This window comes from Phacochoerus africanus, chromosome 11 (assembly GCF_016906955.1).
Source record: "Phacochoerus africanus isolate WHEZ1 chromosome 11, ROS_Pafr_v1, whole genome shotgun sequence".
NCBI classification, from domain to species: domain Eukaryota; kingdom Metazoa; phylum Chordata; class Mammalia; order Artiodactyla; family Suidae; genus Phacochoerus; species Phacochoerus africanus.
In genome coordinates, this window is record NC_062554.1 from 124473143 (window position 1) to 124489462 (window position 16320).

General features: G+C 39.3%; 1 protein-coding gene across 1 annotated transcript in view; it reads right to left on the reverse strand.

Moving 5' to 3' along the window:
• COLGALT2 (collagen beta(1-O)galactosyltransferase 2) overlaps positions 1-16320 on the reverse strand; it is a 136086-nt gene that overhangs the window by 4560 nt on the left and 115206 nt on the right. Inside the window, exons 9-11 of the mRNA XM_047753094.1 lie at positions 5238-5370; positions 4059-4186; positions 200-406 (exon numbers count right to left, since the gene is read on the reverse strand). Of these exons, the coding sequence (XP_047609050.1) occupies positions 200-406; positions 4059-4186; positions 5238-5370 (468 nt within the window). The remainder of the gene's footprint in view (positions 1-199; positions 407-4058; positions 4187-5237; positions 5371-16320) is intronic.

Below are 16320 nucleotides of genomic sequence, written 5' to 3' on the forward strand. Positions count from 1 at the left end.
ATGTTGCTGTGATTGTGGCATAGGCCAGCAGCTGTAGCTCTGATTGGACCCCTAGCCCGGGAACCTCCATATGCTGTGGGTGTGGCCCTAAAAAGCAAAAAAAAAAAAAAAAAAAATCAAGTCTTATCCAGAAACAGAGCAGCATAATTCATGAACAGATTGCGCTCAAGGAACAGGCAGACAGTTCAGGGCAACTCACACAGGATGCTTGTTGTACATGATGGGCAGAAACTCATCCACTGGTAGCATCTTCCCAAAAGGATCGGCCCCAACCAGCTTCTGTGCTCCCTCTAGAGAGATGACGTAGCCCAGCGTCCAATAGGAATAGTCAGCCTCAACCAGGTTTGCCACGTTAGGCACGGCTTTCTCTGGCTCCTTCACTTGCATCCGCTTCCTACCAATATAACTAAAAAGAAATGGGCAGAGGAGAAAATTCTCATTTGAATATTCGGCATCTATGAGAACAGATCGCAGCTCTGCAGACACTTGTGAAAGCGTGGACCAACTGTGTCTCATTTAAATGTACGACACCGCGAGGTAGATCACATCAACGCTCTGCCCTCGGTGGGGCCATTTCCCCCCCTCCACTTACCAATGTCCCAATGATTCTTGCCTAGCAGACCATTCAAGCCTGAAAGGTGAGATGTAGAGACTAAAAGATCTTTCAGATCATTTCCCAAAGACGGTACAGGACTTCCAGCTGTGTTTACACAGGTTGGAGGGGGACAAAAGAGGCCCGCGGTGAGAATCCTGAGCTTGTTTTCAAGTCCCTAGAGTTTCAGTCCGGGGATGGCACAGCTTTCCAAATGCTTGTGGAAAGCAGGCTGGAGAAGGCTGGGAACGACAGTCCACAGTAAAAGACTCAGAACCCAAGAGTGGCCCCAGGGGGGTACCTGGGGGTGGGGACTGAATGACAACAGCTGCATGGCTTTCCCCCTCCTCCAGCTCCTCCCCCACCTCCTCCTGGGTTCCATCCTGAGAAAGGCATTCCAGCCAGTCCTGTCAGCCAGACTAACTTCAGCTTCCCAGGACGTCCCCTGAGCCATTCCTGCCTCCCTATGTCTACTGGGGCATCTGTGATCCATTCCCTTTCTCTAGAACCCACTCATTTCTGCACGCCAGGAACATGTGGAGAAGGTCCAGGTTCCTGCCCGCCAGGTAAAGCTGGCTTCCTCTACTTCGCCCTAATAACGATCTCTTTCGAGAGGGATTCAGGGCCGATCCCTCTTGGTGAAACATCCCAGGACTTGCAGAGCAGGTTTGTGTTCATCTTCAAGTTCTTCTGAGGCCAAACACATCTGCCCCTCAGCCACTGTCTCTCCAGACCAAAGAGCCTGCATTTCTCTCATGTACCAGGTGGGAGAGAAAATCCTACTGAGCCCTTGCGATGTGGCCAGGGTAACTGGGAACTGAGTTTGTACTCAAGGAGTCTTAATAAATTTAAATTAAAAAAATTTAAAGATGAGTAAAATACTTTTTCTGTTCAACAAAATATATTATTTTGGTAGGACTACAGTTCAATTCGACAGTTGAAAATTTAGCATCTGGAGAGTTCCCGTCGTCGCGCAGTGGTTAACGAATCTGACTAGGAACCATGAGGTTGCAGGTTTGATCCCTGGCCTTGCTCAGGGGGTTAAGGATCCTGAGTTGCCGTGAGCTGTGGTTTAGGTTGCAGACGCAGCTTGGATCCCATGTTGCTGTGGCTGTGGCAATGGCCAGTGGCTACAGCTCTGATTAGACCCCTAGTTGGGAACCTCCATATGCCATGGGAAGCAGCCCTAGAAAAGGCAAAAAGACAAAAAAAAAAAAAAATTTAGCATCTGGATTAAGATGTGGATTTTAAAGACAGTATGAGCAAAGAATATAGACTATTAGTTTTAATACTGATGACATATTAAAATATCTGGATATGCTGGGTTAAATAAAATGTATTAAAGTTGATTTCACTTAATTTATTTTTATCTATTTTTTAAAACGTTTGTCTTTTTAGGGCTGCTCCTGCTGCACCTGGAAGTTCCCAGGCTAGGGGGCGAATTGGAGCTTCAGATGCCAGCCTACACCACAGCCACAGCAACTCAGGATCCAAGCTGCATCTGCAACCTACACTGCAGCTCATGGCAATGCTGGATCCTTAACCCACTGAGCAGGACCAGGGATTGAACCCATGTCCTCATGGATACTACTCAGGTTTGTTACCACTAAGCCACAATGGAAACTCCTCACATTATATTTCTATTGGATACACTGATCTAGCTGATTTCAATTCTTCTCATTTACTATTTCCTTTTTCTGGAGAAATTTAATATAGCAGTCAGGGACAGCCTATCTGCTTTCATGTTTTGAGTTTAAGCAATATTTGTTTCCTACCCATTTTAGAAAGTGAGATATGAAAAAATCTGAAGGTACTATATTTATGATTATATAACAGATTTCAAAGGAATATTTTGATTTGATCAGTCTGTGAAAGTTAGAAAACATCTTTTTCTCTGTTTTGAATTTTATGTTTGTTTTGTTTTGTTTTTGCTTTTTAGGGCCACATGTGTGGCACATGGAGGTCCCCAGGCTCAGAGGCAAATCAGGGCTATTGCTGCCGGCCTACACCACAGCCACAGTAACATGGGATCCGAGCTGCATCTGCAACCTACACCACAGCTCATGGGCAGGCACACTGGATCCTTAACCCACTGAGCGAGGCCAGGGATCGAACCCGCATCTTCATGAATATTAGACGGGTTCATTACCACTGTGCCACAATGTGAACTCCCTTTTCCTGTATTTTTATCAGGATAATCATTCTTCTTCCCTGGATCTCTCGGTGCTCTGTCCTGAGAAATGCAGCCACCAACTACAAGTGAACAGGGACATGTGTCAATTCTAAGCCTTAGACTCCCTGCGTCTAGTCTCCTGTGATTCCCAGGCTTAAGGGAAAGTTCCCTTTGCATAAAAGCATAAAAGAGCGCTAGTCTCCAGGCCTGTGGGGCTCTACAGGCTGCAGAGCCATAGATTCAGAAAGGCTGAGGTATGGGGACTTTTGGAGCATTACAGGAACAATCATCTAAAGAGACAGCACAGAACCTAATTGCCTGACTGATATCTGACAGGGAGCCAGTCTCTTTACTATGTCCTACTGATTTCTGAGTCTATTTCCCACGGGTTACTTGAGTCATTACTAGGTTTCTTTGGAACTCAGAGAGGTACATTTCCTAAGAGCACAAGTATTCCACCCGGGCCCATACTTAAGTTCCCCACCAAGGAGAGGAGGAACGGGGGTGGCTTGTCTGCTGCAGCTGCTCCAAGAGAACAGCCTCTGATTTGATGAAAATTGCCTTGGACACACAGCTGGGAAATGACCCTGAGGCCTGGGAACTTTCTGCCTCATTGGATGGAGGGAAGTAAAGTGTCATTTTAGCGTAAAAAGAACATGAGGAAGAAAAAGAGAGAGAGAGAGAGAAAGCTCAATTCCCAGAGTAGCAGGCAACGAGCGTCAACTACATGTCAGTTCAGAGCCAGTACTTGCTTGCTGAGTCTGGTTTTCCTAAGACAGCTTCGGCCCCTTCACCAAGCCCAGCCATCAGTGTTCTGTTTGTATAGCCTCCCTCCCCAGCAGGAGCTCCCCCACCGACCTTCCAAACCTCCCACACTGTCCAAGGCTGCAAGAACACCTGTACTACTGGGGGCTGAGGCTCAAAGGAGACACAGGACCCTTGCCCTTGAATGAATGCCTCCTTCTACACCCTCCCTCCATGAGCTACGTGGCTTCATAGGTGATATTTCTGCTATGTTCCCAGGTGAACACTCAGGCGGAAGGCCCCAGGTCTGTAGGTAGAGTCCAGGTCTCAACGAATCTCTCACAGTTTCTCACTCTGTACAGAATATGGATGTAAAAACCAATGGCCGTCTTCTACTCACTTCCTGTTTCTGGGAACATTTAGGGAGAGAAACCCAGAAAATAGAAGCTTGAGCAGTATCCCCTACAAGCTGGGAGGCAGGGCTCTCTGCCCCTGGGAAAGAACTGAAAATCCCTCAGTGTTCTCTGAAAAGCTTGTCTCGTCACTCACATCAGTTCCCAGTCCAGCTGAACACGGTCAATGTCATCCATCAGCTTCATCAGCTTTTTCTTAAACTGATGTTCAAAACGCACATCATCCTCAATAACAAGAGTCTTCTCCAGCTCTCGGTCAATTACCTGTAAAGGCCAGTGGGAAGACATCCTATGAAAACTTTGATACTGATTTTTTTATTAAAAAATCAAAAGTATAGCAGCACAACATGTAAGAGCTAAACAAACGCTCATCAACAGCAAAATGGAAAAATAAACTGTGGTCTGTTTACAGCAAGGAGGGTAAATGATCTGCAGTTAAATGCAATGTTTCAGGCAAATCTCAAATGTAACGCTCAGAGACTGAATGGAACCATATGATATGTACATTTAAAAAAAGGACAAAAGTAGACAAAACTCTTCTGTGCTATTAGAAGCCAGGATAGTGACCACCCTTGGGGAATGATGGCTTGAAAGAAATACAGAGATGGGATATGCCTCTGGGGTGCTGGCAACCTGTTTCTTGACCTAGGTGCTGGTTAAAGTGGCTGTACTACTTGACTTGTGCAACCTGATTAGCCTCTTATGAACAACATAAATTTTATCTATAAAATTTTAAAGAATGAAAAAGAGGCATACTGGATCGTTCAAAGGACAAAGGCCCTTTCAAGGGGACTTTCTTTAGAAACTCTCTTTTCTTGTGGGAACTGACTCTTAATCAAGAACCCCACACTGCAATACCCCCCCCCCCGCATCAGTGTCTGATCTGTAAGACGGGGTTGAAGTCTTGGCTCTGATACTTCTTGTTTGGACAAAATAATTATTTTCTCCTGGGGAAAATGGGTCCATCTCTTCCAACCAATCTCACATGACTTCTGGATGATTTCTTGTATTGAGTCACTTAATAAACATGCTAGATATACACAAGGCATTCCTACTCAGGATGAGGATGCAGCAATAGGAGTGTGGCCCCCAGAGCATAGGTGTCTTCCCCTCTCATCATCCCAAATGGCGCCAAGGCTACCCTCCTTGTTTGTCCCTGGCCTTGTGCCAGGGAGAGACACAAGGCAACAACAACTTCCAAGCATACTCCCAGAACAGTAATGGGTTCACTCTATATCTGGACCTAATTCACCTATAGTCCCACTCTCCTTCCTCCTCATTACAGAACTGTGTGTCTAAATTAAGTATTATTTACCTCTTTCCAGATAGAGTAATGGCTAAGGAAGCAGCCAATTTCACCCCTGGTTAGAGGCCTGGAAGAGTAGGGATCTCGATATCCAGGCAGCATTTCGATATTCAGGGCCTTCAGCTGACTTGTGTTGAGTGCCCTGCAAGACAGAACATGTCCAAAAATTAACAGCTTAAGAGGTCTCCACCATGGAAGCCAGAGGGAGAGTTCTGCATATTCCCCAGAGACCATATGAACAATGAGAAGGATTCCTTAGGTTTCCTGTTATTCCTGAGGAATTCCTCAGGGTTAATATGACATGGTAGCATTATAAGCTTTGTGAAGACAAGACAATGTCTTAAGTTTTGTGTATCCCTCACCAAGCCCAACACCGTCCTAAGTATCATCAGTTTTTTGACAACTTTGAAAAAGTATTTTCCTAATGAATGAAAATGGCTAACAGGAACATTAAATAATATTAAAAACATTAAATACTATTAAAAACTAAAAGATATGAAGGTAGGAAGGAATCAGGAGAAGAATTGTGTGTATACGTATGTGTCCTTTGGGCCTAAAAAATGGTTAAAAACAAAAATGCAGAGAGTCTTATAAGCAGCAAGAGAAGTGACTCACTGTTTACAAAGTATTCTCAGTAAGATTAATAGCTGATTCTCATCAGAAACCATAGAGGCCAGAAAGCAGTAGGCTAACATATTCAAGACACTGACTGAAAAAGACTGTCAACCAAGAATTCTGTATCTAGTCAAGCTATCCTTCAAAAATGGAGAAGATATTCCAAAATAAACAAAAAAGTTTGTCACCAGTAGATCTGCCCTATGAGATACACTAAAGGGAGTCCCTCAGGCCAACATGAAAGGGAAATAGAGAGTAACTCAGGTCCACATAAAGAAATAAAGAGCACTGGTAAATGTAACTGCCTATATAAATGTAAACAGCAGTATGCAAATGTTCTTTTGTTTATAACTTTTTCTCTTATCTGACTTAAATTATAGCTGCATAGAAGGAGACAAGATGACAGAGAAGTAGGATTTCAGCTCACCTCCTCTCATGAGGACACAAAAATCACAGCTAAAACTGCTGAACAATCATCAATAAAGAAGACTGGAGCTCCCATCATGGCTCAGCAGAAACAAATCTGACTAACATTCCTGAGGATGCAGGTTCGATCTCTGTTCTTGCTCAGACGGTTAAGGATCTGGCATTGCAGTGAGCTGTGGTGTAGGTTGCAGATGCAGCTCAGATCTGACATTGCTATGGCTCTAGTGTAGGCCAATGGCTACAGCTCCAATTCAACCCCTAGCCTGGGAACCTCCTTATGCCATGGGTACAGCCCTAAAAGAGACAAAAAATATAAAATAAAGAATTCTGGAATCTACCAAAAGAGATATTCTACATCCAAAGACAATGAAGAAACCACGATAAGATGGTAGGAAGGGGAAACTCACAATATAATCAATTCCCATACCCCCTAGGTAGGTGACACAAACTGGAAAATAATCATATCACAGAAGTTCTCTGACAGGAGTGAGAATTTTGAGCTCTATGTCAGGCAATCCAGCTTGGGGGTCTGGCATTGGGAGAAGGAGCTCCCAGAGCATTTGGCTTTGAAGGTCAGTGGGGCTTGATTGCAGGAACTCCACAAGACTGGGGAAAACAGAGACTCCACTCTTGGAGGGTGCACACAAGGTCTGTATGCACTGGAACCCAGGACAAAGCAATGAATTCGTAGACATCTAAGCCAGACCAACTTGCAGGTCTTAGAGGGTCTCCTGGGAAGGTGAAGGGTGGCCGTGGCTCTCTCTAGGACCATAAAAGCTGGTGGCAGAAATACTGAGGAGTATTTATTCATATACTTGAATTCTGCTGGAGCAGACATCTTGCTTGGGTCCTTGGCACAGAGGCCTGGCCCCACCCAACAGCCTGTGGTCTTCAGTGATGGGACACATCAGGATGAAAAACCAACGTTGTGGGAACACAGCCCAACCTATCAGTAGACAGACTGCCCAAAGACTTCCTGAACTCTCAGCCACCTTCAGATGTCCCTTGACAAAGCCCTGCCCACCAGAAGGCCAAGACCCAGGTCTACATGCCAGTTGAGTAGACACCACCCCTTTCTACCAGGAAGCCTGCTCAGACTCTAGAGCAGCCTCACCTACCAGGGGGCAGACATCAGAAGCAAAAAACTATAATCTTACAGTCTGCAGAACTGAATCCATAAATCTGGGTCAAAAACCTACCCTAGAACCAGCTAGTCCCTGGCCCTTGGGTGATGAGAGGGGAATGTACTGCTGGGACATTAGGACTATCCCTTACAGAGGGCTACTTCTCCAAGATCAAGAAATACAACTAACCTTCCACTATATAAACATACAAATATAAATTTGACAAAATAAGTTGGCAAAGGAATATATTCCAGACAAAGGAACAAGATACAACCCCAGAAGAACAACCAAGTGACAAGGAAATAGGCCATATCCCCATAAAAAGCCCAGAATAATGATCATAAAGATGACTCAACAACTCAGGGAGAGAATGGATGAACAGGGTGAGAAGTTATAGGAAGTTTTTAATAAAGAGTTAGAAATATAAAGAATAACTGAACAGAGTTGAAGAATACAATAACTAAAATGAAAAATACACTAGAAATATTTAATAGCAGAATAAATGAGGCAGAACAGCAGCTAAGTGAGCTGGAAGACCGACTGGTTGAAATAACTGCTATGGAATAGAATAAAGAAAAATGAAAAGAAATGTGGACAGTTTAAGAGACCTCTGGGACAATGTCAAACATACCAACATTCACATTATAAGAGTTCCAGAAGGAGAAGAGAGAGAGAAAGGGCCTAAGGAAATATTTGAAGAGATAATTTTCACAAAATGGAAAAGGAAACAGTCACCCAATTTCAGGACGCACAAGGAGTCCCATACAGGATTAACACAAAACAGAGTAATCAAAATATTAAAAGCAATAAGGGAAAAACAACAAATAACATACAAGAAAGTGCCTATAAGGTTATCAGCTGATTGTTCAGCAGAAACTCTGCAAGCCAGAAGGGAGTGGCACAATGTATTTAAAGTGATGAAAGGGTAAGACCTACAACCAAGAGTACTGTACCAAACAAGGATCTCATTCAGATTTGTTAGAGAAATCAGAAGCTTTACAAACAAGAAAAAGCTGAAAGAATTCAGCACCACCAAAACTTTACAAGCTTTACAACAGATGATAAAGAAACTTCTCTGGGTGGAAAAGAAAAGGCCTCAACTAGAAACAAAAAAATTATAGCATGAGAAAGCTCACCAATAAAGGCAAATATAGAGTTAAGGTAGGATATCATCCACATACAAATATGATACCTAAATCAGTAATCCTGAGAGGAAGAGAGTACAAAAGCAGGATATTTCAAATGTATTTGAAAACAGATTAGTAACTTAAAACATGCTGTATCACAATCTGATGGTAACTGCAAGCTAAAAATCTGTAATAGATATATACACAAAAAAGAAAAAGAATCCAAACCCAATGCTAAGGACAGTCATCAAATCACAAAAGAGAAAAAAAGAGGAAAGGAAGAAAAAAGATCTATAAAAACAAATCCAAAAAATTTAAAAAATGGTAATAAGAACATATATATATATTGACTATTACCTTAAATGTCAATGGATTAAATGCTCCAACCAAAAAACTTTGGCTGAATGGATGCAAAAATAAGACCTATATGCTGCCTATAAGAGACCCACTTTAGATCTAGGGGCACATATAGACTGAAAGCGAGTGAATGGAAAAATTTATTCCATGCAAATGGAAATCAAAAAAGCTGGAGTAGCAATATCAGATAAAATAAGACTAAAATATCAGACAAATCGGACAAAATCAACTTTAAAGTAAAGACAAAGATGGATACTACATAATGATCAAGGGATCAATCCAAAAAGAAAATATAAAAATTATATATGCACCCAGCATAGGAGCACCACAAAATATAAGGCAAATATTAACAGATATAAAAAGAGAAATTGACAGTAACAATCATAGTGAGTGATTTCAAGACCCAACTTACATCAAAGGACTGATCATAGAGACAGAAAAATAAAGAAACACAGGCCTTAAATGACACATTAGGCCAGATAAACTTAATTTATATTTATAGAATATCCCATCTGAAAGAAGTAGAATACACATTCTTCTCAAGTGCCCATGGAATATTCTCCAGGATAGAGCACATTCTGGGCCACAAAGCAAGGCTCAATAAATTTAAGAAAACTGAAATCATATCAAGCATTTTTTTCTGACCATAACACTATGAGACCAGAAATCAACTACAAGGGGAAAAAAAAAACTGGAAGAAACCCAAACATGTGGAAGCTAAACAATATACTACCTAACAACTAATGTATCACTGAAGAAATCAAAGAGGAAATCACAAAATACCTAGAGACAAATGAAAACACCAAAAGCAAAAGCAGATATAAGAAGTAAGTTTATAATAATACAAGCTTACCTTAAGAAACAAAAATCTCAAACAACCAATCTTATACCTAAAGCAACTAGAGAACTAGAAAAAGAAGAATGAAACCCAAAGTTAGTAGGATGAAAGAAATCATAAAGATCAGAGCAGAAATAAACAAAATAGAGACCAAAACAGAAAAGATCAATGAAACTAAAAGCTGGTTCTTAGAAAAGATCAAGAAAATTTGTAAGCCTTTAGCCAGACTCATCAAGGAAAAAAAGGGGAGAGGGCCCAAATCAATAAAATTAGAAATGAAAAGAAGTTACAATTGACACCACAGAAACACAAAGGACTGTAAGAAGCGACTATAATCAGCTATATATGAGAATAAAATGGACAATGCAGAAGAAATGGATACATTTTTAGAAAGGTGTAATCTCCCAAAACTGAATCAGGAAGAAACAGAAAATATGAATAGACCAAGCACAAGTACTGAAACTGAATCTGTTATTTTAAAACTTTCAATAAATAGAAGTCCAGGACCAGATGGCTTTACAGGCGAATTCTACCAAACATTTAGAGAAGAGCTAATACCTGTCCTTCTGACACTATTCCAAAAAATTGCAGAGGAATGAACACCGCAATCACTGTGATACCAAAACTAAAGATACCACAAAAAAAGAGAATTATAGGCCAATATCACTGATAAACAGACACCAAAATCCTTAGCAAAATACTAGCAAACTGAATCCATCCATGCCTTAACAGGATTATAAACCATGATCAAGTGAGATTTATCCTAGGATGCAAGAGGTTTTCAATATCCACAAATCAATCAGTGTGATACACCACATTAACAAACTGAAGAATAAAAACCATTATGATCCCCTCAATAGAAGTAGAAAAAGCTATTGATTGAATTCAAATCCATTTATGATAAAAAAATCTCCAGAAAGTGGACATAGAGGAAATCTACCTCAACACTAGTAAAGGGCATATATGACACATCCACAGCTAATGTCATTCTCGACAATGAAAAGCTGAAAACATTTCCTCTGAGATCAGGAACAAGACAAAGATGTCCACTCTCACCACTTCTACCAACAGTTTCTAGCCACAGTGATCAGAGTAAAAATAAAAGTAATCCAAATATGAAAAGTAAAAATTGTCATTGTTTGCAGATGGCATGATACAATACAAAGAAAATTCTATAGACATGACCAAAAACTACCAGAACTCAATGAATTTGATAAAGTTGCAGGATACAAAATTATACAAAAAAATCTGCATTTCTAATATGCTAATAATGAAAGATCAGAAAGAAAAACTAAGGAAACAATTCCATTTACCATCACATAAAATACTTAGAAATATATCTACTAAGGAGGTAAAAGACCTATACTTCAAAAACTATTAAGAATTCCAATGAAAGAAATAAAAGAATGACATGAACAGATGGAAAGATACACTGTGATCGTGAACTGGAATAATCAATATTGTTGAAATGACTCTACTACCCATGGTAATCTACAGATTCAATGAATCCCTTTCAAATTACCAGTAGCATTTTTTGTAGAACTAGAACAAAAAAATTTAAATTTGTATGAAAAATACATTTAAATTTGTATGAAAAACATGAAAAAATTTTAAAATTTTTTGTTCTAGTTCTGTAAAAAAAATACAGAACACAGTGTATCTTTCCATCTGTTCATGTCATCTTTGATTTCTTTCATCCATGATTATTAAAGAAATGCAAATCAAAACTACCATGAGATACCACCTCATACCAGTCAGAATGGCCATCATCAGTAAGTCCACAAATAACAAGTGCTGGAGGGAGTATGGAGAAAAGGGAACCCTCCAGCACTGTTGGTGGGAATGTAAGCTGGTACAGCCACTATGGAGAACAGTATGAAGGTACCTTAGAAAACTATGACTGATAGAACTACCACATGACCCAGCAACCCCACTCTTTGGCATATACCCAGACAAAACTTTGCTTAAAAAAGACACATGCACCCGCATGTTCATTGCAGCACTATTCACAATTGCGGAAACAACCCAAATGTCCACTGACAGATGATTGGATTAGGAAGATGTGGTATATATACACAATGGAATACTACTCATCTATAAAAAAATAACAAAATAATGCCATTTGCAGCAACATAAATGGAATTGGAGACTCTCGCACTGAGTGAAATAAGTCAGAAAGAGAAAGACAAATACCATATGATATCACTAATACCTGGAATCTAATATATAGCACAAATGAACCTTTCCACAGAAAAGAAGATCATGGACTTGGAGAACAGACTTGTGGTTGCCTAGGGAGAGGGGGAGTGAGTGGGGTGGGTTGAGAGCTTGGGGTTAATGGATGCAAACTATTGCTTTTGGAATGGATTAGCAATGAGATTCTGCTGTATAGCACTGAGATCTATGTCTAATCACTTATGATGGATAATGGGAGAAAAAAGAATGTATACATGATTGTGTAACTGGGTCACTATGCTGTACATTAGAAAAAACTGTATTGGGAAAGTAACAGTAAAAAAAAGATGTGGTACCTATACACAATGGAATACTACTCAGCCATTAAAAGGAACGAAATAACGGCATTTTTAGCAACATGGATGGACATAGAAATTACCATGCTAAGTGAAGTCAGTCAGACAATGAGACACCAACATCAAATGCTATCACTTACATGTGGAATCTGAAAAAATGACAGAATGAACTTCTTTGCAGAACAGATACTGACTCACAGACTTTGAAAAACTTACAGTTTCCAACAGACATAGGTTGGGGGGTGAGGGGATGTGCTGGGGGTTTGGGACGGAAATGCTACAAAATTGGATTGTGATGATCATTGTACAACTATAAATGTAATAAATTCATTGAGTAATAATAATAATAAAAAAAAGACCCTGAACAGCCAAAGTAATCTTCAGAAAGATAAGTGGAGCTATGGAGTTCCTGCCATGGTGCAGCAGGAAACGAATCCAACTAGGAACCATGAGGTTGTGGGTTCGATCCCTGGCCTCACTCAGTGGGTTAAGGATCTAGTGTTGCTGTGAGCTGTGGTGTAGGTCACAGATGTGGCTCAGATCTGGCATTGCTGTGGCTGTGGTATTGGCTGGAAGCTGAAGCTCCGATTAGACCCCTAGCCTGGGAACCTCCATATGACACTAATATAGCCCTAAAAAGCAAAAAAAAAAAAAAAGTGGAGCTAGAGGAATCAGGTTCCCTGACTTAAGACTGTACTACAGAGCTATGGTCATTAAAACAGTATGGTACTGGCACAAAAACAAATATATATCAGTGGAACATGACAAAAGCCCAGAAATAAACCCACACACCTATGTTAAATTAATTGACAAAGGAGGCAAAAATATACAATGGAGAAAAGAGTCTCTTTAATAAGTGGTGCTGGGAAAACCGGACATCTACATGTACAAAAATGAAATTGGAACATTCTCTGATACCATACACAAAAATCAACTCAAAATGGATTAAAGACCTAAGTTTAAAACTGGACACTATAAAAATACTAGAGAAAAAAAACAGGCAGAACATTCTTCGACATAAATGGCAGCAACATCTTTTTGGATCCATTTTCTAGAGTAATAGCAATAAAAACAAAATCAAATGGGACCCAATCAAACTTAAAAGCTTTTGCATAGCAAAGGAAACCATAAACAAAGTGAAAAGATAACATACAGAATGGGAGAAAACATTAGCAAATGATGTGACTGACAACAGATTAATCTCCAAAATATACAAACAGCTCAGATTAATCTCCAAAATATACAAACAGCTCATATAGCTCAATATCAACAAACAAACCACCACATCAAAAAATGGGCAGAAGATCTAAACAGACATTTCTCTAAAGAAGACAAGCAGAGGGCCAAAAAGCACATGAAAAGATGCTTGACATCACTAATTATTAGAGAAATGCAATAAAAAGTACAATGAGGTATGACTTCACACTGGTCAGAGTGGCCATCATCAAAAAGTCTACAAAATAAATGCTGGAGAGGGTGTAGCGAAAAAGGAACTCTTCTACACTGTTGGTGGGAATGTAAATTGGTACAGTCACTATGGAGAACAGTATGGATTTCCTCAAAAAACTAAAAATAGAGCTACCATATTATCCTGCAATCCCACTCCTGGACATATATCTAAGGAAAACTATCATTTGAAATGACATACATGCACCCCAAAGTTCACGGCAGCACTATTTATGGAAACAACCTAAATGTGTATCAACAGAGTAATGGATAAAGAAGATTTAGTACATATATACAATGGAATATTACTCATCCATAAATACGAAGGAATAATGCCATTTGCAACAACATGGACGGATCTAGAGATTATCATACTAAGTGAGGTAAATCAGAGAAAAAGAAAAATATCGTATAGTATCAATCATATGTGTAATCTTTTAAAAATGATACAAATGAATTCATATATAGAAGAGAAACTGACCCACCCATAGTCATAGAAAACTTATGATTACCAAAGGAGAAACAATGGTGGAAGGATAAATTGAGAGTCTGGGATTGGCATTTATACACTATTATATAAAATAATCAATAAGGACCTACAATACAGCATAGGGAATTATACTCTATATTGGAATAACATATAAAGGGAAAAGAATTTAAAAAAGAATATATGGATGTACAACAATCACTTTGTTGTACAGCAGAAATTACCACATTGTAAAATATAAATAAAAATAAAGCTAAATTACAGCTATAAAAGCAATCATTATAAGGGCAAAAAAATGTATAAAGAGCATAAAATGTATGAAGAAATAACTTGTGTGACAATAGAACAGAGGGGAAAGGGATGAAGCCTAAGTTTTTGTATAGTATTGATGTTAAGTTGCTTTCTAAATTTTTTTTTAAATTTTGTTTATTTATTTATTTTTGGCTTTTTTTTAGGGCCATACCCATGGCATATGGAAGCTCCCAGGCTAGGGGTCGAACTGGAGGTATAGCTGCCAGCCTATGACACAGCCACAGCAACATGGGATCTGAGCCGAGTCTGTGACCTATGTCATATGTCACAGCAATGCCAGATCCTCAACCCACTGAGCGATGCCAGGGATTGAACTTGCATCTTCACGGATATTAGGCTGGTTCATTACTATTGAGCCACAACGGCAACTCCCTTAAGCTGCTTTTTTAAAATTGAGATAATTAACATATAACCTTAATTTCATGTGTACGACATAATGATTCAATATTTGTATGTATTGTGAAATGATCACCATAACTCTAGTTAGCATTCATCACTACATGTACATTTTTTCTTCTCGTGAAGAAGAATTTTAGGATTTATTCTCTTAGCAACTTTCAAGTATAGCCTACAGTATTATTAACTATAGCCACCATGTACATTACATTCCATGACTCATACCTGGAAGCTCATACCTTTTTAACTCCCTTCTCTTATTACATCTACCTCCCAACCCCACCTCTGGCAACCACCATCCGTTCTCTGTATCTCTAAGTTCCGTTTTTTTGTGTGTTTTAGATTCCACATATAAGTGATATATTTATCTTCCTCTTAGTTCACTTAGCGTAGTGCCCTCAAAGTCTATTCATGTTGTTACAAATGGCACCATTCCCTTTTTATGGATAAAAATAGTCCAAATTGTGTATGTGTATATATACATGTGTGTGTGTGTGCACACAATACAGTATATGTATATACACATATACATACACACGTTTTCTTTATCCATTCTTCCACTGATGGACACTAGCTTCCTTCTACATCTTGGCTATTATAAACATTGCTCAAATGAACAAGGGGGTGCATGTACCTGAAATTTTCTCATTTCCTTTGGGTAAATACCCAGAAGTGCAACTGCTAGATGATGTGGTAGTTCTATCCTTAATTTTTTGAGGTGCTGTGTTTTCTGCAGTGGCTACATCAATTTATATTCCTAGGGCAGAAGTGCCCCCTTTTTGCACATGCTCACCAATACTTATTTCTTGCCTATTTGAAAGAGACAGTCTAATAGGTGAGAGGTGATAACTCCAAATAATTAGTGATGCTGAGCAACTTTTCATGTTAACTGTTGGTTATCCATACATCTCCTTTGGAAAAATGTCTATTTAGATCCTACGCTCATTTTTAAACCAGATTTTTTTATGCTAGTAAGTTATATGAGTTCTTTATGTATTTTAGAAGTTCCTTTGTCAGATATGAGTTGCACATATTTCCTCTCATTTGGTCGGCTGCCTTTTTATTTTGTTAATGGTTTCATTTGCTGTGCAGAAGCTTTTAGTTTGACATAATTCCATGTGCTTAATTTTGTTTTTCTTGTCTTTGTTTTTGGTGTCAAATCCAAAAAGCATCACGAAGATCAGTGTTGAGGAGCTTACTATTGTTTTCTTCTAGGAAGCTGGTCTTAATATAAACTAGATTGCTATAAATTAATATGTTAATTATAATTCTCAGGGCAATCACTGAGAAAATAACTAAAAAACACATAGTAAATGAGTCAAAGAAATTAAGATAATAAAGTAGAAAGTATAAGAATGGAGAAAAGAGAGAAACAAATTAAGAAATAACACACAATACACACAGAAAACTAATAGAAAACAGCACACATAAAG